This window comes from Psittacula echo (genome assembly GCF_963264785.1).
Source record: "Psittacula echo genome assembly, chromosome: 2".
In the NCBI taxonomy this organism is placed as follows: Eukaryota; Metazoa; Chordata; class Aves; order Psittaciformes; family Psittacidae; genus Psittacula; species Psittacula echo.
The window spans coordinates 4,077,646-4,103,748 of NC_137737.1; the positions used below are offsets into that span (position 1 = coordinate 4,077,646).

The window sequence follows — 26,103 nt, forward strand, 5'->3', positions numbered from 1 at the left end:
GGGCAGGAGTGAGGCTAGGGTACAGGGTGGCAGGAGCGAGGAGAGGACAAAAAGCAGTGGGAGCGATGCGAGGGCACGGGGTGGTAGGAGTGAGGAGAGAGCAAAGAGCAGTGAGAGCGAGACGAGGGCATGGGGTGGTGGGATCAGGTGAGGGCACAGGGCAGCGGGAGTGAGGGAATGGCACAGTAGCAATAAGCAAGGGGAAGGCATAGGGCTGTTGGAGCAAGGCAAGGGCAAAGTGCGGGAGTGAGGTGAGGGTACAGGGTGGCGGGAGTGAAGAGAGGACAAAGAGCAGTGGGAGCAAGACAAGGCCACGGGGCAGTGGGAGCAATGTGAGGGCAAGGGGCAGTGGGAGCAAGGCAAGAGCACAGGGTGGTGGGAGCAGGTGGGGACACAGGGCAGTAGGAGTGAGGCAAGGGCACTGGGTGTTAGGAGCGAGGAGAGGGCAAAGAGCAGTGGGAGCGAGACAAGGGCACAGGGCAGCAGGAGCGAGGGGAGGGCACAGGGCTGTGGGAGCAAGGCAAGGGCAAGGGGCGGGAGTGAGGAGAGGACAAAGAGCAGTGGGAGCGATGTGAGGGTATAGGGCAGTGGAGGCGAGGCAAGGGCAAAGGGTGGGAGTGAGGTGAGGGCACAGGGCGGTGGGAGCGCGGAGGCAGTTAAGGATCTGATGCAAGGTTAAGCTGATCTCAAACTACAGTTAGCAGCCCAATTGCACTGGCAGCTGAGACCAGGGACACTGCAGAGGTTATAAAAAACCCCAAGTACGAAAGAGGGAAGCTCAAGTGGACTTTATTTTAATTATTAGAATGTACAGGTACATTAGTGCACTGGTTCTCATTTCATTTCTCAGACTGAACATAGCAGTCAGACACTGAAGTACTTCTATCAGCTCTTTGCTTTTAGAACCTTTAAGAATGTATAATGTGGGACATCTTTAAATCATCTTCTGAAAGATTCTTAAAGAACAATGTAGTCAAACTCAGGCTAAACAATTCCTTCATAGACTGGCATTTTGTGGAAATGGTATAGATACAAAACATCTTTATTAAAAGAAGTGATTAAGAAGTGCTAACAGGGTGGTAGGATACAGATAACCAATTTTATCATCACCTTTGCAGTCTTTAAAGACCATTCTATTCCATGATCTGGAAACAGTCCTTGAAAACTTCATTATAACACCATTTCTTTATTACAAATATTTACATACTATATATTAGTGCAACCTCTATTTCCACACTTTAACAATTCCATCCCTTGATGCAGTTACTATAAACCCTTGCGTAGTCTGGAAAGTTGCGATATCTGTGATAATATCATGATGTCCAACTGGTAGAGACTCTGGACCTTTCCGAGGCGTCTCATCAGTGGGCCCCAGTTTTTGCTTGTTTTGAATTTCCTGTACAAAAACAAAGTGAGAAATATTATTTACAGAAGGGTGAGCATTTGCAAAGGGGAACTGTCACACATACTAGGTTCTCAGTGTAAAAAGACCCGAAACCTCTTAAACCAAACAAAATACTCAAACAAAAAAAACTTCCACCCTTTGATAGTTCTCTTATTATTACTCCTTGATTCATTCATTTCTTTTCATCACACACAACCTAATTCTTAATCTGGACTGACATTACAGCTCTAACTAGGGATAATTTTTTTTCTCATATTTATTTCAATTACACTTACTACTAAGATTTGATATTCCTATAGGCGAAAAAGAAGCTACAGCGACACATACATCTCCCCAAGGGTTCAATAGAATGAATGTAATTGTTCAAGAACTTCAGAGGAAGCAGCACTAAAATATCATAGTGCATAGGTAGACCCTCGCTGACTTTTCTTCCAGTCATCTTTGAAGTAGCATTCATTCAATTGAACTGGAACAAAACATAGTGCTTATTCAATAACTAGCAGCACTGTCAGTTCCAAAAGTCACTCTCAGGTGTGTAATAAAACCCACAAAGTTCTGCTACCATATTATTTTGGGGCCAGTACATCTCACACTGTCTTGCTGAATCCTACACAAGAGACATCCCAAAGACTGATCAAATTCAAAAGTGTTAAAACACTAGATTTCAATATCCAAAAGAAACATGCAACTCTGGCGTCTGAAAATGCAAGGCCAACACCATCCGTAAAAGATAAGAGTGAGATAATTATAATTAAAGCTATCATGTAATTAACATGACCCATGGGGCCATCCAAAAGGCAAGGAGAACAGATGTCTACCAAACAAAGCAAATACCTGAACCACCTCTGTGCCCTCAATTATCTTCCTGTAGTAGGAAACAGATGGGCAATTAGAACTCCCAGCAACAACATATGATCTCTCAGGGTAGGCAAGATCCCAAAACCTAAACACAAAGAAACAAAAATTAAGCTGAGATGTTCAATTTTATCATATTAATATAGCTGTTTAAAAGCTGTTTTGCTCTTACGATGAAAATGAGTGGGTACAAATGTTATTTCTCTTCTACACTTAGTGGAAAAGAGTGTGCAGAAATACCAACATTCACATCAAACTTACACATGATTTATATTGCCAATGCATTCTATCAAGAACTTTACATGTGTTTCAGAGAAGCACCAAGTTTTGTACTTTTGCTGAGAACAATTCTCTCTGTTTACTGATGCTTACTAAATGAACACATCTTCAGCAATATTGTTTTGACTTCTTGGAGCTTACTTACGCAATACTTGGCAAAATTTAGCACACCAGCAGGGCTGGAGGGGAGGGTGTCAAACAAAATAGTTGTTAGTTTTATTACCTTATTTTCATGTCTGAGCCTGCTGTCAGTAATATGGGATTACCAGATGCTGGGCTACAGTATATTCCATGGATGCTGTGAGGAGAAGGCTAGCAGGGAAAAGGGATATATAAAAATAATATATTACCAACAGCTGTTGCCATGCTTCAGAAAGGGAATTCATTCTTTACCACACTCATCCACTCAATTCCCAAATCTTTCTGACAAATGCCAAGTTACTTTAATGCGCCACATCTTAATATATTAAGGTAAATTGCTTCTTAACATTTCAGAGTGTAATGCAGCAGATTTAATGCTTGTCTGGAATCTTGGAAATTCCATTCTCAATGGCAAATGGAAGAGATTATTTCTAAAAGAACAGGAAGGCAAATCATATTGAAAACCACATGGATGTTCAATTTTTATGGTATGATGGCATTAAGGGATGGATATGCAACAGAAAACTAGCTTGAACTGTAGAGATTCCTGTGCAAAGGGCATGACCAAAATAAACTCAACCTGCAATCTTTGCAGCCTGTACAAATTCAAGTTTAGGTAGATTCCAGATCTACCTAACCAACATAGATTCCAGATCTATAAACCAGCATAGAAGCAGCTATAATTATTTTGTGTATTTCTGTTTTAAGAACAATAAATATCCCAGATTGCTCCTTCCCCAGTTAACTCCTTGAAAAAGAGCAAATTCATGCTTTAAATTAGCAGTTCAGTATAGTAGGGGCATTGTATTACAGAAAGAATGTGCAAAGAGCAGATGCTCACAGAAGTATGCACAATCCCAGAAACAGCATGTAAAAGTAAGTACAATGCCACACCATGAGTTTTGGCTTTGCCCTGATCTTCACAGGCTTGACAGGCTCCCTGGTTTTCTAAGAACATGACTGGATATAGCAAGTGAGTGTTACAAGTACATTCCACAGACAGCAGAAGATACCAGTGAAGGTTCAGGTTACACTGCTGTTTTACAAAGGGAATTTGATTTTGACACAAAACAATTACGGTGCCAAAATAAATCCCAGGGCAAGTTCAGGTGCCAAATTGCCTTGGCCATGGAAACACATAACTGTGCTGATGCACAGCATGGAGCCTGAGATTGTTCTAGCCCTGGCCACACAACTGAAACTGGAAAAGAAGGAAACCAGACCTGCAGTTCTGAAAGAGGAGGTGCACTGCTGGCCCACAAAGTGAAGCGCCGATCACCAGTTTCCATATCCCACATAGAGACTTCATTATTGCCTTGAACAGCTACAGGAAAGATATTGCCAGTGCAAAAAATATAAACCAGGTCAGTTGGCTCTCACCCATTCTGCTGACATGACATAGAGGGTAAAACATAGAAATACTCTTGCCTTGCTCTCAGCAGCAGTTGTGTTACTGTTACTTTAGCACTAAAGCCATGCACGATTTTTTTCCATTTACCACTTGGAAGCAGCTTCACTACAGCTAAAGATGTCTAATTGAAGTGTCTGCTTTAATCTCCAACCCTTTAAAAAGTTATTAAAACCTCCCTTTTCCCCCCAAGATAACTTCTCATCCTTCTTTGACAAAGAAAAATATGAAACTCAAGTTACTCTCATCTTACAGCAACCTTATATATTTTGTTATTGCAGGGTTAGTTTAAGCTACTTGTCCATTTCAGAATGTATTCCCAACACAAACAAACACTTAAAAGTATATAACAGTGCTACATGCAGTGAGAATAAAGCAGTTGTGAGCATACCAAATGAGGAATGTTGGGAGATTTTCAAAAGCTCTAACCCATGACACAGCTGTGTTAGATTCATGTGGGGAATTGGAATGAGACAGCCGTTCATTCTCTGCTCTACAGAGGCACTGAAGGCAGTGGCAGAATTCCCATCAACTTCAATGTATGTCATGAGTTTGGGTTCTATCTTTTACATGGTTTTGTCCTTGAAAAGTGATGTGGTAGACAGCATGCATGAAGTGACCCTCTAGTGCTCAGAAGATGGGAATTGTAAAGGCTGTTAGTAATTTTCATAATGGCTTAACACTGCTTCTTTTTTTTTTTCCCTTCCTCTCTCTCTTTTTCAATTTCAAAAAGCCAGAAAGAGCAGTGGCAGAACACAAGTATACTCTCCCCAAGCACAGCACATGAGAATCTGCAAGGGAATAAAAACACTCCACCTAGGGCTTGAAGCAGAAACTAAGCAGAAGCAACCTCTGGCAACAGTGAGGCAAGTTTAAGACACCCTTTACCTGCAATTACCCAGGACTGATAGACAGGATGCATGAGCAGACGTCTGATTCGGGCCTTAGAGGGATGAGAATGGCTGGAGATAGGCAACTGAAACCTCATGTCCCAACATGCCATGGTACCATTGCTTGTTCCTGGTGAGAGAAAGCTCGCCATAATCAGAAGCATAAATATACGGAGGTCTGCCCATATCCTTCTGCTCTATTCATAGGGAGATGGACTTCAGCCTCAATCATTAAAGGTCAGAACAATTCCCACAAATAATCACAAGGTTTTTCTCTCCTCTTGTTTCAGAAAAGCATATACTAGGCAAATGAGATCAAGCAGAAGTTTGAGCAACAGTTACTGTAAAAGAAAACCAGAAGGGGAGGGAGAGGCTAACAAGAAATACAGGCTTACCAATACACAGCCAGCATTGGTGTATGTCGACAGCAAATGAAGTTATAAGGCCTAACTTCAAATCATGTTTTAGTGTCCAAGCATTGCTGCTAGATCGCAAATCCCATCCAACCAGAGATCCATTAACTGTACCATAAGCCAGTACTGACTGGGCTCCTGAATTAAAGTGATGCATATCTACCACACAGCCATCATCCTTCAGATCTAAGGACCTGGATTAAAAGAATAAATGAATTTAGAAATAGGTATGACTCTCTCTAAGTTTAGGACTCCTTCCAATAGCTAATGCTGAGCATTTTCCTCTTCATATCACTTCTCAAGGCATCTGTCAGAAGCAAATTTGTGATTTTAGTACAACAGATGCTTATGCCCTTTTAAGTCTCTCTGTCAATAGGACCTGTGAGCCTTCTACGAACTAGTAAAAGGCTGTCAGAGGCAATTTGCAAACATAAACACAGTTCTGTGCTCTGGGTTTCTCAGTCTTGCAACCGGGTCAGGGCAATCCCAAGCACAGCTACAGGATGGGCAGAGAATGCACTGAAAGCAGCCCTAAGGAGAAGGACTTGGGGGTGCTGGACAAGGAGAAGCTCAACATGACATGACAACATGCGCTCGCAGCCCAGAAAGCCAACTGTGCGATGGGCTTCATCAAAAGAAGCATGACCAGCAGGTTGAGAGTGGTTATCCTGCCCCTCTACTCTGCTCTTTTGAGATCCCACTTTGAGTACTGCATTCAGCTTCCAGGCTCCCAACATAGGAAGAATGTGGGACCTGTTGGAACGAGTCCAGAGGAGGGCCATGAAGATGATCAGAGGGCTGGAGCACCTTTCCTATGAAGACAGGCTGAGAGAGTTGGGGTTGTTTAGCCTACAGAAGAGAAGGCTCTGGGGAGGTCTTACAGCAGCCTTCTAGTGCCTAAAGAAGGCCTACAAGAAATCCAGAGAAGGACTTTTTACAAGGGCATGCGATGATATGACAAGGGGGAATGGTTTTAAACTGAAAGAAGGTAGATACAGGTTTGACATTAAGAAGAAATTCTTAACTAAGAGGGTGCTGAGGCGCTGGCACAGGGTGCCCAGAGAAGCTGTGTCTGTCCCATCCCTGGCAGTGTTCAAGGTCAGGTTGGATGGGGCTTGGAGCAATTTGGTCTAGTGGAAGGTGTCACTGCCAGTGGCAGGGCGTTGGGACTGGATGAACTTTAAGGTCCCTTCTAACACAAGCCAGTCTGTGATTCTGTAATTCATGCTCCATATTTATCAGATATTCACCTACCCAGAGTTTACAGGCAGGAACACCCCTGTTCATGTTATACTGCCAGCACTGTCATCAATCACTTACTGTCCGTGCAAATAGACACTTTCTTCAGGCAGAAATACAGTGTATACCAAAAGGGAAAGTACGGTTTATAGTTTCCACCTCCATTGTATTTGGCTTATTTAATTTCTGCACTTAACCCCAAATAGGAGAGGACATTTAAGACAGATACTTATTACTTTGGACAAAAGAAGTCTTTGAGATGACTGCTAGATTTGCTGGGGCCTGGACACGTCCCTCATCAATATGGAAGACTAAGCTGCTGAATCACTGCCAACTACTCAAGAACTGCTCATATGGAGAGAGGTAAGAAAGAACTAAATCATCCTCAAAGACTCCTCCCCCTACTTGGTATCCCATCCCCCATATCTTTGTCACCTTACTCATATTAAAAGCCTAGGAGGAAAAATTCTGAGGCCAAACCACATGTTGTACATTTGTAAACATTTATCTATTGACCTGTAAAAGAACCTCCAAAATCACTTTATAAGTATTAACATAGCAATGGAGGAGGTAAGAAACTACCAATCCCAGTGCATAAATAAAAGAACTTGAGGACTGATTGTTTTAGGCTCATAGTAAGTCCAGTGACACAGGAGGCACCAATAACCTACAGCTATGAATTCTCAGCCCTGCACGGTTTCCTTTCAACACTTCTGTATGAAGCAGTATGAATCCATGATCATGGATTACAGCCTTCCAGTACAGCCTGGGCCTCAGCCAGCAAGAAGCCTCAAGCAAATCAAGGGACCTAAACGAGGAATACAGTAACAGCTTGAGCTCTGTAGTGAGATTTAACTGCTCTAAGTACATACCTGCTTTGTATTGGATGAATTTTAGGAGATTTAGGGAGCTTGGAAGATTCAATACCAAGAAGCTGGATGGCACCATTATCTGAAGCTATAGCCAAGTAATGGGATCCTTGGCAGAATGTAAGTGTTTTTACATGTCCTCCAATCCTAGAGTACGTCAAAATTGATCTAAACAGTACAGAAGGGGGGGGGGGGGGAAGAAGGATTAAAAATGGCATTTTTTGGTGGCACTTAAAAAAAAAATTACTTCTCCCAAACACCTACTTAAAACCAATGGTTCATTATTTTCAGTGAACCATTACATTCTGGTAATGTAGTAACATTTTCCAAGTGAAAATGACACTTTTTTATATAACATTTTCTAAGTGTTCCAAAATAACAAAGCAACATAGCCTGTGCTGCCTCTGCAAGCTTAACTCTCCATCTTTAAGCCTCTAGGTTAGAAGTCTCCAGGTGCAGCAGCACACATCTGCCTACCAGTAAAATAAAAGTCTATCCTAGGGCTGTATCAAAGCAGCACACCATACCACCTGTGCTTCAAACAGCAATACAGTTTTCCTGCATCAAGTATCAGTGGATGAGACAGTCAAGCATAAAGCTAATTTGTTCAAAAAAACCTCAGATGGTTTTAAACAGCAGCACCAGAAGATATTTATGTATATATAGGAATGAGATAAAAAAGCCCGTAATTACCACAGCTGCGATTGCATTTGCTACTGATTTACTTTCTTTCATTAACTAATTGAAACCTAGTATTTTATAGCTGCATGCCAAAAAGAACATCAGTGTATTTCATTATCGGTATCTCCAGCACACTCACAAGTGATTCATACTTTGCTTCCAGCTCTGCTTTATTTTGCACTCCTGAAACAGCAGCCCCCAAACCCCATGAGTTTTAAAGCTACCTGGTTGTAGTGGTTTTTCCTTCCATTTTTTGGCTGTTCCAAACTTTCACTGTGCCATCATTTGAGCAAGTGGCAAAAATGGAGTGTTCATCAGAGACTCGAATACGGTTCACTGCAGATTTGTGCTCATGAAGATGAGCTACCAACAATCCTTTGGGACGCCATCCTACAGGGAAAAACAAACCATGGAATTTGGTGTTGATTTCATAATCTCATCAGGAACATGAAAATCTCCCTGATCCCATCTACCAATAGCTGTATCAGGATATATGAAGCCATGCAAAGACAGGCTGAGAAAGCTGGGCCTGTTCAGCCTGGAGAAGAGAAGCTGCGTGGAGACCCCAGAGCAGCTTCCAGTGTCTGAAGGGGACTACAAGGATGCTGGAGAGGGATTTGGAGCTTCAAAATTTAAGTTGTGGCCATAGGGAGATGGCTGTGATTTAAAATTGTACGTTTTCTCCCACAGTGGCTGCCAGAGCCCTAATCAGCAAAACCTGGGTGTTGCTCCAGGGGAGGAACGAGAAGGAACAATAATGCAACAACGTAGTATGAGAACACACATTCGTGTGACAGAACATATTCTTTTGTGGCTGGGCACTGTGTCACTGTTACACCGCTCATGGGGACAGGCTTCTTTGTAAAGAAGGGCAGCTCCAACGGCCCACCACAGTACGTGGGCCACTTTGTAAGAAAACCTGGCCAACAGGTCACAATACTCACACGATGGCCAAAAATCTGCAGCTACCCCAGGCAAAATACATTTCTCACCACCCAACACAGTGCTTCTCCCCTTGTCCAAACCAAGAGGAGGCTGCTGCAGGATGGCAAGTTATATGCCAGATCTGCCATATACTTGGCTGCAAACAGAAAACTCACTCGAACAGAGCATGGAACCTGGGCTTCAGACCAGTGGTTTGGGTCTGTTTCTGCAAGGTAAAGCTCTACATTCCATGACCTCTTCCATAGGTCATGCATGTATTTTGCCAAATGGGTGTTATGCATTCTAATAATTTCCCCTTTTCCTCATCTTTTACGTTCTTTCCTCAAGATGATGATGTTTTGACTCAAATTGTATATACATATTTTTTTGTATAGTCACCTCAGTGGCCTGTGATTTACCTGGAGGTGGGGGCTTGCTCTCCCACTCAGCATTCTCCATCATCTGCTTGGCAAGCCTCTCTGCATTACACTGCTCTCGCTTCTGCTGGATTAGCTGCTGAAGTTCTGTTTTGCAAGTGGTGATGCGTAACTGGTGTGCAGATGGGGATGCTGTACTGCTCAGCACCTGCATGGTCGGTTTCCTGGGCTGAACAACCACCCCATCAGATGCCTGTAAGAGGTCAGTATTTCAAAATATAACCCTTATATTCTACACACAGATAGATCTTGCTTTTAAGATTACTGGGTCACACTGAAGTGGAAAAAGCTTTTATTATTTTTTAAATTGAACCAACTAGCAATAAACTAGCATTAAAAAAAATCATGTTCCATGAAAACAATTTAAAATAGTGAAAATTATTATTTATAGAAAAGCTTAACCATTCACTTACTCTACACTGTTTGCCTAGTCTGTTCTGTATTCTATTTGTACAAACTGTGCCATGCACACATCTTATGTGATTACAGAAGCAGTTACAGCTCTCAAGACACACAGAATTATAGGTTAGCTCTCAAACAATTATTTCTTTATATTGGGCTTTAAAAAGAAAAGTATGAAGTGTTTCCCCCTTAGTGCAGAGTGGACACTCCTTTAAAGCTAGAAGTTAATCTCCAACTAGAAACCAAATAGGAAACAGCGTTCAGATGCCTCCACAGCCTGCAGGACTTCCAGCCCATCTTTCTGTAGCCAGTACTAAGTATTACAGGTATGGGATATCCAAATGCAGCTATGATGTGATACACCAGTTCCAAGTTAAAATCATGACATCTCTTCCTCACAACATATATCAGGGTATGCAATTTGAGGGAAAGTTTTACCTGCTAGAACAGCTTACCTAATGATTGACTAATTCACAAAGCCCCATCCCTTCTTGCAAAGCATCTACTTGTTAGTGAAGCTCTTCAAGTGACTAAACTTACTTCTGTCCTCCTCTCAATTCCTACTTTCAGAACTTGAAAGTCAGCTACTGTACTAGAGAAGACACCAGAGAATACCATGACCAGTGTCTAACAACCTTTCCAACCCTAACTATTCTATGATTCTATGATTCTAAAAATGCCACATCCCACTTGGCTTTAAAACAACTGAATCACTTTAGGATGTGAAAATAATGGTTTTCAGTAATACCTGTGGAGAGGATGATAAAGTTGTACAAATGCCAGCTGAGGACTCTGAACGAAGTGGTTTCCCAGCCTGGATGGCTTCGGGATCAGTTGTTTGCCCATGTCCTTTGGATATGGGCTGGGAGATGTTTGTTGGTTCCAGGGACCCAAACATGCTTTTCCATTCTTCATTTACATTTGAGTCTTGCTTTACATGTTTTCTAGCTATAAACAGGAGAGAGGGAGGAGGTGGAAGAAGAGAATAAAACCCCAAAATCCAAACACTATCATGACAACATAAACTCAGGCTGGTCAATACTTTCAGGCCACATGCAAGTCCAATGTTTATAGGCCTGTTTATTATTTTTTATATAAGGAAGCCCCTACTGCTAGGTTAAACCAGCTGACACAGATACATGTTAGAGCTCATTGCTTCCTGAGAGAAAACAGAGAGGACAGAAATGTAACCTTTATAATTTGCAGTTAGCATGGGTCACTAGAGCCCTGGTTGTCACAACCTGCTAAACAAACGGTGCATACTACTACTGCAAATGCAAAGTAATTTAAATCTTCTCAGGGGCAAAACATGCCCGTCTTTCACCACCTCACATTTCAAATAGCAGCAGTAATTTTCTTATTGCAAATCCAGTGAGGATGGTGATAATTATGTAGGCTGAATTACTGAGAACACTTGCTGAGTAAATTAAAGACTAAATTTCTCTGACCCTGAAAGAAAGGCTATACTTTATACAGACCACAGAATATACCAACCACGCTTGTCATCAGGCTCCTGCTTTGTTTTAACAAGATCCACTTGTCTCCCAGTTATTCCCAGAGCTGACAAGTCAATCACCCCTTTCTGACTGCTGTCATGCAGATGGCTCTGATCCACTATATTTGCTTTAGCTTTATTTGACTTTAACATGAAGTCTTTCAGTGCTAACAGTTTGTCTTCTTCCTCCTCAGTCATCCCCTACAAAATAAAAGAAAATATTATTTATAATAAAGATGTAAGCAGCAGTAGCATTAATTTCTGGCTCAGAAATGGAAGGAGAGAGCACACTGCAGGATCAGAACCTCATCCTGAGAGTCCCTCACAGCAGCAATGGCAAGGTCTGGGTCTGTGGAGACGTCCAGAGCCCGAGCGTCTCAAGCCTGACTTTCGAGGTACATAATGAAAAAACATTACTTGTGAAAGAAGCTTCTTCAAAAGCTGTGCAATGGCAGGGTCCTCTGGGGGCGGGCAGTCAGGGAGAACACCATTCCTCTTCTTCTGACGCATATGAAGGTGTCGGAAGAGGCTTGTGATATCCTTTGATCTTAAGACATAATCAAATATGGAACGGCTGACAGGCTCTTTAAGTACACTTAGCAGGACTATTTCTTTATCTATCTGCAATTCAAAAAGAAAGATCAGTCAAAGTGGAGGAGGATGATATCCACATAAACATGAGGAAATCTAGCAGTAAACACTGTCACCTCCTGTCTACAGTGTTTGCATTTTTTTCTCCTATCCTGAAAGTCAGTAACTGGACAACTGCAAATATGATACAAAAATTAATCTCTTCCCCTGAATGCATGTTCTAAAAACCAGTTTCAAGCTCAGTCCTGGAGAGATGGTTTCAAACTTACAGTAAGAAAAAATCATGTAGGACTTCAAAATCATTGCACATCATTGTGTAAATAATCTAGACTCAATTTCTCTCCTTTCTTGAAAGTAAGATCCATGTCGGTCACATCCAGTTTTCTCCATTCTCTTTCCCTCTTCTCCCAGCAGTCTCAAAATGGTAACTTGGTATTGCTAGATGCACTAAAAATTCTGTTACAAGTACATATTTCAAACTTTCTTTGGCCTATTTACACTGTAAGAATGCCAACTAGAAAAGTTCCTCCCCTGTGTCAGTCAGATTACCAGGCTTCCTCCTATGTATACAAAGGAATAAGGATGCACAAGCATGTAATTAAGTAATATTTAAAAGCATACTGGGACATTAATAAACGATCATAAGAAACTGATGAGTTAGGGCATAATTTAGAATCATTAACTAGGGCAGTTCCTTACTGCTAAAGACTGTTCATTACTGTTGAAACAGAAAAAACCCAAACAAGTTTCTATCCTCCCAGGTGGCAAATCAGTGTCTGCTTCTGTCCACAGAATGCGTCTGAACAAACAAAATCTTGTATACAATCCATATTATTTGCAGCCCCAACATTCCTTTGAGTTTATACTTTTTAGCACTTGATCTTTGCTGTTTCAAGAATTGTTTCTTCCCATCAGTGTCCGAAGACCTCATTCCTACAACACGCATCTCATAGCTGACCATCTACATGAAAAACAACTTCAAAATGAGTCCAAAGGGAGGACTTTGTTATGATTCAACTCAATACTACCCCCTACTTGCTTACTACGTTTACTGTGGCATAGTAAAGACTTGCATACTAAAATGAAGCAGGAAGTGAGCAAGACAGGTTTATCAATCAGTGCCCAAAACACTGCACAAGGTGTCTAGGGAGATGTAAACTAGTGAAGTTACCACCTGCCTGGCTTACAAGAAAATGTTATGCTGAAAAGTGCATCATGTGTTTAAGTACTGCACCTGTTTCTTATTTATTTAAACACCTGAGAGATGCATTCTAGAGGTCCTAAAGTTATATGCAATAGGATACAAATATGAACATGTTACCAGCATCATGCAGGTCATTCCTAGACACGCGCTGTTATGAAATTACTTAACTCATTTATGCTGAGCATTCTGCCCTTGCCCTTGGCAGTAGCACTGCTGAAGTCACAAGCATGGTAATCACTGCCTAACAAGACTGCCCATGTTTTCAGAGGGTCAGGCCCACAGTCAAATGTGCTAGCAGGGCAGGGCTGGAATACTTGGTCTTGAAGATGAAAGCATAAAACACAGAAAACACAGAAACACTTGTTTCACAGCCAACTTTTCATGACTTTTAGCCTCCTATAAACTAGCACAATATTGCAAGAGTTTGATCGCAAACAAGGCAGAAAAGGGCTTGAACCAAAGACATGCCTGTTGACTTTAAGCTTTGTAAAACATTCTGTAACTTGCAACAAATTAGAAAACGGCCTTTCAAACATGAAATGCCTGCCAGGTGAGGTCCAAAAATACTGCCTCTAACCTTACTAGAAAAAAAACCTGATTCTGGACTAATCTTGGCCAGGACTATGTCCAAGACAGACTTAAGAGTTATGACTAGCCAAGATATATTCACTTTAATAGTATTTGAATTATTACCTGTATTATTGGTTGTGTGATAAAGGGATGGAGGTACGGCATTAGCTTGCAGTAGACATCAGCAATATTCAAATACTGTGCTACCACAGTGATAAATCCAACTGCACCATAACATATCCAAAGATTAGGATGACACAGGAAAGGTGCTGAAAAAAAAAAAGTAATAGGCTGTTAAAATACATCATTCATATTAAAAAGAGGGAATCACCTTGTATATGGCAGCCTTCCTTCCCCTAGAATTATCCCAAAACTGAACCTTCCTTCAGAGCACCAAGATTAAAACACTCATACTGAGAAAACTATTTCATGGACTTCACTGTGTCCATGCTGCTGAGCTTCCTTGCTGCTGCCTAAAAGTATATTTTTCCTATTTATTCATTTCAATCCCTCGTTGTCAACTCCAGATTTGCAAAGGAGACTAATCCAAAAATAGGTCTCAACCTTATTCTGGGCTACTATGGAGAATCCTAATACCAGTGATTATTTTTTATTCTTTTTCATTTTTAAGTAAATCTTTATTCTTTCCTTCTCGCCCTCTCTGCCTTGAATAGTCACTACTTATATTGTAAGATTATCAGACTCAGAAATCCATCTCATGTATCTCTATGTAGGTTCTAAGAAGTTGTAATCAAAGGACTGTATCTAGTCACGAGATACAGTCACAGATCATCTGCCCCATAATGTTATGGCATTTGAAAAGCCATAACATTAAGAAGAAGACGACCACATCTCAAAAGATCAGTTGGTATTTTCTTTTCCATAAATATCTGGTAAATCTTGGGCACATCTAAATTAAACTTGTCAGTCTGATGAGGAAGGAGACCAACTCTATTCAAGATTCTATTGAGTTAAGTGAGTTTTTATGGTGTTAGAAATAGGATAAGAAAGGATAATTTATTGTCTGAAGGACTGGATTCCCTCCTTCCTCAAAGGTTGATGGCTAAGAGTTTGCAAGTTACGCGACTGATCAGCTTCCAGAAGTAACCAGGAGTTTTTCTTTATAGGAGGTTGTAATGAAAAGCAGGAAAGATCTTAAAGCAGAATGCTTTTGGACTAAGTGATGTTTGCAGCTGTCCTATATAAAATCAGAGAAGCTGCTTCTATTTTCTTCACCGAAATTAATATTTTAAGAGTTCTGAGCACCCACATGCTCTGACTAGCAATAGTTCACTAACAGAGTTTCGTGTAGATTCTAAACCAGTACTATAGGTATGTATATTGGACAGCTAAGCTGAGAGTGACGCTTTATGTAATACTAAAATTTCTAATAATCTTGTAATACTCAGATTTCTTTTCCTAACTAGGAAAAACAATGTATTCTCCAGTGCTCCAACTCACCGATATCACAAGCAAACTCATAAATATGGGGCTTTTGCAACAGCCCCAACTGGCACATGCACGTGAGAGCATTGAGGGCTTTATAAATGACAAATTCTTCAGCATCACTGAGACCTTGTTGAAGCAGAGGCTTCAGTATTGATGAGCTTTGCCAGCCAACATAAGCAGCAACACCTGAAACATAAAACAAAACCATAAATATCCAAAGTAGCACTTCCTTGCCATTCCTCACCAGAGTTTAAAATAGCTATCCCACAGAGACATCTCAAAATAGATTATTAGTCATTAGGAAAAAAAAAGGAAGCTTTTTTCCATTCAAAGTTAGACCAACATTCTGAAAACTGTTTGATAAAAGCAGATCCCTGTGCCTGCAGAGGTCCTTCCAGATGCCAGGCACAGATGTCAGCACACAGCTGGCCAGCAGAAGTCTGCAACAGCAAGGCAAAACCAGCAGTGCTCCTAAGGGGTGCCGTGCCTGCATTTGTACATGGAAATGACAAGTAAGCAACAATGAATAGTTCTGTTAGGATTTTGTCTTTTAACTTAACAGTGGTTGTATCATTCAGATTCTTGAAGTCTGAACTGGATATTGGACTGATTATCAGTAAGGGATGTCTACAAGCACAGACATTCATTTAGACACAAAAGAAAGAATCACTAGCAGTCAAAAAGGAAATTTTAGAACAATCTTCTAAAAATCTTCCAGCCTGAACTGGCTGCAAGATCTGCCATTCAGTTAAACACTCTCAAATTATTTGCCAACAGGAAGGCACCTTGGCCCTAGTTTCAAAAATAAATCCAATTCTAAAATATAATTCAAAATCTTAGAAATAAGGCAAGATTAACAGCAAAATGAAAGTAATTCCTTCAAAGCTGCTGGAAAAATATATCAACTGCATCACAGTAAAATAAACTGCTTTCCTATTCTTCCTTTCCCATGTGAAAACCAGCCACTGGCCACAGGAAACTACCATCTGGAACTGCTTGTTTGGATTAGATAATCCATCTATAATAATTGATCTCTGGTAACAGTCAGGAAGATGGACCTTATTGGATTTCTGATCTTTCCTCTAGCTTTACATCCATCAAGCTATCATCTCTTACCACAAACAACCGAGCAAGTCCTCTGATCGTTCTCAAGAGTAAAGAAAAAGGTTTTCATGGATAGCTCGAGCTTATTGATGCTACTGTTATATGTGGTACTCAGCACAGACCATAATTGCCTCTGCTTCTAGTCCACTTACTTGGGATTGATAATTACCAGAGAACTCTACGTCTTCCCATTAGAATCAAGATTAAACATAAAATAACTTTATGGCTTTCACTCTAATAAGGTAATAATCCATATACTTGCTCATCTATTAATTCTTGGCTTTGCAACCAGTTGCTAAAAGGAAGAGAGGAAGAAGGGAGAAAAAGCACAAGTAAGAAATCCCCTTGGTGGCACTTGCTACAGAAGGGCATCTGCCCACAGGCACAGGCAGCAGTGCCTGCACATACTTAAAACACATTAGAGCTCAGTTTTAAAGATGTGCAAAAGCTTTAAGTAAAACAGTGTAAAACAAAAATACAACTTTTGAACTTTACCTGAACTCTTTTGTGGAGGTTTTGAACAGATACTGAGAGAGGAGGAGTTAAAAATATAGGTTACATGTCTTGACATTTACACTTAATTGTCTCACATCTCTCTACACGTCTTTTGCAAGCCAGGACACTGACCTGTGCTTTGGCAACCCCATTGCTCCTTCTAAACAAATTCCGACAAGTTACTAGCATCACATCTTGGCAGGCTTTGCCAGCGAAGCATTTTGTGGCTTCCAGTCATATGGAATGTATGCCTACCATAGTGGCCCTTCTTCAAGTCTGAACATGCTCATTTTTCTTGCCATGCACCTGATATACCATTTTTCCTCCCAGGTACTGCAATGGGAAAGTTTTCTTGACCCACAAATCCTGAGGACTGACTCTCAGCAACAGTCAGACGGAACAGTTTCCAACACGCACAGAACATTACATATACTTAACATCTGACGTCATCACTGGTAAGATTTTAGAATTGGTAAGTTTTCTGAGCTCACAGGACTCTTTAAGTGAGGTTTTAAGACACTGAAAAAGAAATCTATTATAATTTAGGCCTATAACAACGCGTACTTTCCATCATATGAACAGGTCAACTGAAGTTATTGGCACCACGCACACATGTGAAGTGATGCATCTACAAGACAGCTTGCAGAAGTCTTCGTATTTACTTGTCATAATTCAGTTTTTTGAGTTAGTGGCTTTAGCAAAGACTCAAAAAAAAAAAGACCCAAAACACCCCTCAGCATCTAAAGTTTATGTTAACCTTACCCAGACTTCAATGCCTCAGTCTCACTTGTATTAAAATAAATACAAACATATTTTTCTTTTAGTTCAGATATTTATCTTTGCTCCCTAAAGAAACATTTACACCCAGTAATTCAGCAAAGTATTTTCCTATAAATTGTAGCAATCTTCATAAGAAAGGACTTCTGTATGACTGTAAGAGTTTTCAGCATATGCAAAAATTAATTGCCATTATTATCTCCCTGTTTTGTTTGGCTGAAACCAAACACTTACCAACAATACTGTCAAAGAAAGCTCCTCGAAGATGCCAGTCATTTTTATCATTTAAGAAAGTGATCATATGAGACAGAAGAACATCATTGGCTTTCTGACGCCCAAAAAAGACACAGAGACGTGTTATTCCATTTTCCATCAGTGTTTGTTTCACAATATTCTCCGGGTCACTTAGCAATGTCACAACTTTCTGCTGGACCATTTCATGCAAGGCTTGCAACTCTGCATGAGACAACAGGGTGAGTATTTGGACTGGAGAGAAACGATACGTGCATGTGCACTACCTGCTGCTAAAGGAATTACACTGAAAACCACCAAACTCAGCAAGATGGACAACACCAGAGAACCTCAATAATTTCAACAACTGGTTCCCCAAAGACCTCAGGCTAAGCATGAGGTGGTGGCAAAGCAAGAAAGGATAGAAATGTAAGACATCCATACCCGACCAATATGTTCTAAAATCATTGTAACTTCAACTAAGATGATCCAGCTCGTTTTAGATATATAGGTGAAATGCAGATGTGAAGAAGCATCAGAATGAGTCAGTGATAATGTTACAACAGTCAACAAAATGCTTCAAGGCAATTCTGGTGTGATATGCTTATCTGCCTATCAGTTTCAAAATTCGTGAACTGATAACAGATCGAGAGTATATTTTGAGTTAGGTAGATAGATTGGCTTCATTAAGGATACAGAGAGGAATAAACAACACTTGAAAAAGCGAGAGCTTCCAATTTCATTAAATATCAGCAGTGACCCTAACAATATCAATGAAAATTTGAAGATGACCTTGCCCATCGCTTCTACTCCATGATGCAACTAAGAAAACATTTCTATTACATGGAAAAACCAGAACTGTTAATGCACTGGCTATTACTGACAGCTGTACAAGGAGGTTCTCAAACACACAGTTGTCCCAGCTTTGCAAGGGTGATTACCGTTTGCCTGTAGTCAGATGATCAGCTATTCTGCTTTTTATCAGGACTCTCTCTGTTCTGAGGTAAGAGTTGCCTTCTGGGTTTAAATTTCTCATGCTTGGTTTCTAAAAGGGTAAAGCGAATAGAAGTATCCAAACTTCTTTCTTCCTTGTGTTACTTCTTTCATGTCTGGCATATTTTGAGGGATAGGGAACAGTATTTCTTAAATACACAGCCTGTATGATGGGCCTTCCTCTCTAATTCCTCAGCAATTCTGAGCATCCTGTGCCTTACATTAAGAATTTGAAGGGGATTCTTTTATGTTTGGTTTTGGTAGGATTTGCGTGGTTTGGGGTTTCTTTTATAAATTATCATCCTGCAACTAGCTAAGAAATAATTGAAACATGCCTTTTGCTCTACCAGATGGAATATGTGTGGCATGTTTACCAATTACAGTCACAGACTGATCTACTTAACCCAAAAGATAAAGGACAATTCTTAAACCACAAATGCTTCCCAGCTTAGAAGACTGACCCAGCATTGTTCTGGAAAGCCATGCACTACTAAATGGCACTGCAGCTGACACCCAGGTCACTTACTAACATCTCTCCTTCCCAAGGGAAAGAAAATGAAAAGCCATCCTTAGGATTTTAACTCATTCTCTGTGACACAGAGTAATACAGACAGCAGTGATACTGCCCAACGGCATCCATACATTCAGCACCTTCACGCAAAAAGAGAGACAGGAATTGCCAGGCATAAGAACAGAATGGGAAGAATGACCACAAAATACAGTACTACGACTGTGCCAGAATTTGACAGGTTTTTGAAAGCTAACACTGCTTGCCATTTCAATGGAAGCAGTATTTGGAATACAGCCATGTTTTTGCAGCTGACTTGTTTACAGGAGTAAATGAGTAAAGCTGGATAGGCAACCAGGCAGCCAGCATCACAAATACCTTGAGAACTTTTGGAGAAGAAAAATGGGCCATTTACATAGTTTTTTGTCTCGCACAATGTTCAGAACAGAGGTGTCTTTTTCTGCATGAAACTGTAACACACATGCTTTGACACTGGTCAAGACAAAGCATTCTCCCCATTCAATAGGAAGGCTAAACTTTAAGATGTGAGGAAGATCAGTGCTAACTAGGAGCTTTAGCCCATGATTTGCTATTATAAGCAGGTAAGGTAAGCAGAAGTGACATTACCTGTGTCATAGTTATCACTAGGGTGAGATGTTTCATCCATCTCTTCACCATTTGGTTCATTTTCCATATTTAGATTTTTCAGCTGTACTAACTCCAGAAATCTCAGAGCCGTTTCTGCCAACAATGCTATGTTTTCTGCAAAGGAAAACATTTTGGTTAAGAATTGTTCTACTTTGCCAATTTACATCAGTCTGACGATCCTCCTGATGTGAGATCATAAACACTGACAATACTGGTCATGATGGGCAAATGGGATTGAAATTACACAACATGCTTTGGTCAACCCTGACTCCAGCAAAACTGCCAAGTACTTCAAATTACACAGTACTTTTGTCATGTAAACAAGTGGAAAGGATAACAAGTGTAACAAGGACTATCTTCAGTCTCCTAGAACTAGCCCTAAATGCCACCTAATCTCAGGCTCATGACTAAATAACTTGATAGAATTTAAAGGCCAATTAACTTAATTAACACGCCCATGTGGCAGACTGCAACAAAAGAGCAACAACAAACCACCATGCCAGGATACATATCCTAAGGAACAACAACAGGGTTACCCTCGAGGTCTGGATTCTGGTTTTAAAACATTTGTCCCCATACCTCTTCATGCAACTTGGCACTGTTCTGCACTATTTGGAATCTGCTGAAGCAACGCAGGTTATATTATATGGGTCAGGCCAGTGCTGGCACAGGAATAATCTCATTGAGATAGAAGTCCTACTTAAGCAGCCGTTCTGAGTGTTGGCCAAGACAACAGCAGCATGCCAAAGGAGCCTGACCACAGCCCGTATCGAATGCTGCAAGTCACCAGTCTGAGCACTTCCAAGAAGTGTCCTACAGGAACACAACTCAAGTATTAGACTACCTCTAAATATATATATATATATACTTGAAATTTAAATTGCTTTCTTAAAAGAAAAGCTATTTGAAATTAAGGCAACTTAATCAGACCTGACCATCTACAGTTCAAACAGCCTTTTCAAAGTTCAGATAATACTGTAGCTGCTCTTAGTTTGAAAATAAAGTCAAGCCACTGAACACAGAGAGAATCTCTGTGTAAGCAGATGCAACTGGAGGCTAAGGGTACTGAGACCTGTAGCCTTTTTTCATAAAAGACACTGCATTTTGTTTCTTCCATATCAGCTTATTTAACAACTTCAGCTTGACATTACTTAACTTAAAAAAATCATTATACTATAATTTCAGAAGATTTTTTTAAAATCTACAAATAAAAGTGAGACATGAAAATATGGTTCTTCCATAAAGACCTAAATGTGGAAGATCAAGGTGATCAGAAGCAATTGGTTCTATGCATTAACCATACACTGTCTTTAATAATTAGTTTTATCAGTAGTTTTATCAGCTTAGTAAACAGAAGAGAAACATCACCTGAGACATTTTCAACTGGATTCTGCATTTATGTTTTTTGGGGGAAAAAAACCCCAAACCAAAGCAAAACAAAAAAACTCAACCAAACAACAAAACAACATGCTTAAAAACATGCTAGTCGTAGCAAATAGAGGTATATGATAAATAACAAATACGGGCATAACTATAAAGTTTCTTTCTAATCCGGGCATAACTCATCCGAGTAACGTACAAAGAAAACACCTGCTATGGTATAAACTAGTCTATTACAAAGCAGATACTGTAATTTCAGTCCCTGAATATCATATTTCCCTTTGTGGGAAAAGAGCGCTGAAGCATAGCAACACATAGATGATTTAAGTTAGTTTCATATTTATTCAGTTCAATCAGGCCACTCTAAGCAAACAATGTGAGCTAATGAAATGTCAACTGAGATTAACTAATAAAAGCAGCAAAGGGTGGGCAAGCTCAGAAAGCCCTGTTCGCATAATTAGCCCCATAAAGGCTGCTTGGTACTTTTCTTCATTATGCTGTTGCTTATCGAGGGAATAAAGCCAGGGCTGCTTCCCTAAACTCTCACCCTTTCCTTATCTGTAGGCAGACCTACTGTGTGCTATATCCAGGCCCTAGCTCAAAGCACATGTATACACTCTGCAAGTTGCTTTTATGTGCAAAACTACAGTGAAGACTAAATGTTAATTAAAAAAACCAACCCACAACAAAAACGTTTACTCATCTAGCAGAGAGCAAACACATTTTGTCAGCTATTTAAAATGCAATTCTTTAGTTTGGGTGCACATCTACACTGGAAACTCACCTGTTAAGTGTTCAACTCATTTAATCATTTAGTTGCTGCCATCAACCTTAAGTGAGTACAGGTGTCTTTACCTGCAGTCATTTCTGAGACTTCGGAGGAGATTTACTGAACCAAAACCAGCAAGCTTTTTTGACTTTGAGCAGAGGAGAAAACAGTTAAGGACATACAGAAAAGCTCAAGATTTGGAGTTTTGACAGGATTTCCTCTTACCAGCATATGCAAGTCTGACGATGGTGGCTTCATCCTGGGCCAAGTGTGCAATACCCGGCAGAATGTATTCTGGGTAAATGTTAATGTCATTGCGTGGCACCTCTTTGACAAGAGCAAGAACTTTAGTTAGTGTCCTCACGGATTCTGCCCTCACCCTGGGCACAGAGTCGTTGCTGAAATGTAACAGATAAGGAGTAATACGATCCAGAAGAATCTCTACGCTTAATCTTGGTGCTAAATGAAGAATCAGTTCCAAAGCAGCCAGTTTCGAGTCACAGTATTTGAGAGTCTGTAAACAGGAGGTTATCACAGACACTAGAATAACCAGCCCATTCTCTTTTGTCTCTCCCTCGGCCTTCTCTGTGCGATCATGCCCACAGAGATTGTGAACAATGTTGTCCAGATCTTTACGTATGACCAGTATACGCTCATCTGCTGATACAAACGTTTCCTTGGCAAACTGGGCCATGTAAGGCTGAAGGAAAGTGTAAAATATTTCAGGAAATGCATTGTTACGTTGCTGTTTCAAATAATCTTCAGCTGCTAAACGTTTATCTGGCTCACGATGGACCATCTGAGTGACCTTGGGAAAGGCAGGAGTAGGAGGGAATGGGAGAGAAAGATTAAGGGTTTAAACATTTGTAATACAAAATAAACCAAAATCCAAACCCAAGCAATTAGCAGTTTGTCACCACAGTAGGTGGAAAAGCTACAAACAGACACAGAAATAATTCTAAAGCTGTAGTCCATCCTTACCAGTTCTTTGATACTGCGGTCTTCAATCTTGTTTAGGACTTGATCAGGGGAAAAGAGGCCATTTCTGTAAGCCAAAAGCTGAGATAAATCAAACAAGGGTACACCTTCTGTGAAGAGTTCTGCTATGACACAGCCTGAGGAACAAAAAAACCCCAAAAAAGTCAAAGATATCAGAGGATTATAAACACTTTAGTTTTGCTTTCTATGTGCAGACAAGAATAAACGCTATGTGACTGTTAGCTTGATTAAAAACAAGGCAAATGAGTTGCCAAATTGTGGAAAGAAGGTAACATCTCAAACTCTAAAAACTGTTTATTACCCTTGGTCCCTGAAATATCTCCTAAGTATTTTATTTCAAACATGCCAACAGCAGAGGAGTTTGCAATTAGGAAACACGGGGCAGTGCCTTCAGCCACCTGCCAGCTGGAAAACACACCTCCAGAAAAGGAATCTACATCACTGTCACGTGGCAGAAGAGCACCAGTAATTCAGGATAGATCGGGCAGTAGGTCAAAACTACACCATCCTTTTACAGAAGGTAAAGAAACATTCTCTACTTCCACAGTGATGCTGAAACACAGCATATATTCATTCACACAAGCTTATAAGCCCAGCGAGAAACATGACTTCCAAACACAGCCCTCCCATCATGTACATGACACATGTTCTCTTCAGTGGTCCCACTCCTGCAGTTTGCTCCCAATAGTCAGCATCTTGCTTTATCAGCGGAGTGCCCTGGAAGTTTGGCCATAAGAGCAGCTTGCACAATGAAGTAATCATTATCTTTAAATTCAGATTTTCAATCACTTTATGAAAAACAAAACAAAACACAAACAAAAAACCCAACCAAACTTATGGATTTCTAACTGCTCAAGACAAGCCCAAGATTCAAGGCAGACCCCCACAGTCTGACTGCAGCAAGTATTTGTGAGCGAGAGTATGCCAGGATCTTACTTAGTTATCCAACTTCCTGCCTGGGGAGACAATGAAATAAGAAGGGGCTTCTAAAGCCAATATTGCCAAACTAAAAGCTGGCTCAGTCCCCCAGGCAGCTATACCTTAGGTGAACCACTGACTAACCTCCTCCTGGGTTCCACGAGGTATACACTATGCATCCCTGTAACCACAGCCACAGGGTGGTGATGGTCTGTGCCTTGCAGAACCATCTCTTTCCCAGGGCAGCACTGAACCATAACGGAACAGTCTGCAATTTCCCTTCTTAGATAACATGGCAATGCACTTAAGTTTTGTAGCTTATTGTATTGTGTACTTTGTGAATGAAAGGTTTGGGGTTGGGTCTGTGCCCTGACATACTCATAAACACCAGGCTGGTCCCTCCTGATGGCTCCAAGTACCTGCAGAAAAGATATCCATTGCACGTTTTAACTCCCCTCTTGTTCGCTGATTGCTATTTGCCAAGTCCACCAAAGGAGTTGAAGGGTCCCGCATGTTTTCCAACTCCGTGGCAAACATACTGCCATCGACAAAGCGCTCGGGAGCGATGTAACACGTTCTCCTCCGTGATGTGTCAAAGAAGTAATTGAAGTCAGCAGGATTGTCCTCAGGGAGATAAGTTGGTTTAAAACTGGCAAAATCAGTTAGAAGAACCCAGTTCCAGCTGGTTACCATTAAGTTCTCTGTTTTAATGTCCCCATGGCGGACTCCAGATCTGTGCGCTTGGTCCACAGCGGTAAGGATCTGGAAAGCGATCCACCTTTTCTCAATGTTGTTCAGGAATGGCCTAGTACTAATCCGATCATAAAGGTTGTCCCGCACATACTGCCTAAAAAGCATTGCAGCCTTCTCGGACAAGGTGGCCTTCTGGAAGGGAAGGCAGTTCTGTGCCGAGTGTAGCCTTATCTTCAGCTCCTCCAGCTCCTGCTTGTAGCTCGTCAGGGGTAAGGTCGGATCCTGGATGGCAAACACCTTCACGACCACCAGCCCTTCCCGGTGCTTGGCTCGGGCGACCTTGAAGAAGCGGGTGCTCCCTAGGCTCTTGTCGTACTCGAAGTCGTGGATGTCCGAGAAGTAGCTGTCCACCGAGAGGATCTGCGAGGGGGCGATGCCAGCCAGCTGGTTCCCCATGACGGCACCGCACCGCGGCTCTCCCGCCGCTGCCTGCGCAACAACACGACGCGGGTTTCACACGGACCTTCCTCCGCTGCCCCCTAACCCCGCACAGCGCAGCCCCGCTCCCCCGGCCACAAGCGGGCCCCGCCGCCGCGGCTCCCCCCCCTGCCCAAGCCCCGCCGCCGGGGCAGCGCTGCGCGGGGCCGGGTCCCTCTCTGCAGCACTCACCGGCAAGGCGCCCCCAGCGCAGGCAGAGCCGGGATCCCCCCGCCCAGCTCCCGCGGAGGGATGGAGCGAGGCGGGACTGCGGGAGGGCGGCGGAACCGGCACCGAGAGGCGGACGGGGAAGGGGCGGTGCTGTGAGCTCACATCCTGCGGGACCCGGTGCTGCCGCGCCGCCTCCCCGCTTCGAAAGCGGATGGGTTTGCGTTGGTGCTTGCTGTAGTGACCCTGCGGCGGCTTTCGCTGTGACCTGGGATGGGTACCTGCTGGTGGACTGGGGTTCCCTGTGAGGGAATCGTCCTTCTTGTGTGCTTTGTAATTGAGAAGAGTGTACGGCGGGAGGAGGAACAGTGATGCGCTTGGGCAGCTTATAAGTTATTTTTCCTATTCAGCAATGTCAGGGAAGAGCTATGGTGGGTACAGCGTATCTGCTTCCCTGAGCTTGGTACGGATGCAGTGCAAGCTGTGTGGATCAGAAAGTAATGGGAGGAGTTTAGTACGTTGGTAAAACAGGCATTAGATGCATTAGTCAGGACCTTCTCTTGGCCAAGCAAACAGGAGAACAGCTGCCATGCTTCCTTGTCCTAATGCTTAGCATGAGGTGCCTGTGGGAAAGTTTTTTTAGATTACTTCACTACTAGGTCTGTAAATCCTGACAGGTTTTCATGTATCT

At 41.7% G+C, this 26,103-nt stretch overlaps 1 protein-coding gene across 2 annotated transcripts; it reads right to left on the reverse strand.

Annotated features, from left to right (window-relative positions):
• Positions 1–931: 931 nt before the first annotated feature.
• Positions 932–25,469, reverse strand: PIK3R4 (phosphoinositide-3-kinase regulatory subunit 4). Of its 2 annotated transcripts, XM_080611118.1 has the most exons (20): positions 25,437–25,469; positions 24,494–25,256; positions 23,139–23,272; positions 22,383–22,965; positions 19,988–20,122; positions 17,863–18,084; positions 15,265–15,438; positions 13,927–14,072; positions 11,856–12,059; positions 11,438–11,639; positions 10,692–10,891; positions 9,524–9,734; positions 8,405–8,570; positions 7,503–7,667; positions 5,374–5,585; positions 4,977–5,108; positions 3,904–4,004; positions 2,763–2,851; positions 2,240–2,348; positions 932–1,396 (listed from the first exon to the last, which is right to left on the reverse strand). In XM_080611118.1, the coding sequence occupies exons 2-20, from the start codon at positions 25,221–25,223 to the stop codon at positions 1,226–1,228; spliced, it is 4,086 nt and encodes a 1,361-aa protein (XP_080467244.1). In that variant the 5' UTR covers positions 25,224–25,256; positions 25,437–25,469; the 3' UTR covers positions 932–1,225. The 2 variants fall into 2 exon arrangements, 1 of the variants encoding a protein (XP_080467244.1); XR_013956284.1 differs by lacking the exons at positions 932–1,396; positions 2,240–2,348; positions 2,763–2,851; positions 5,374–5,585 and having other exon boundaries at positions 3,934–4,004.
• Positions 25,470–26,103: the final 634 nt, after the last annotated feature.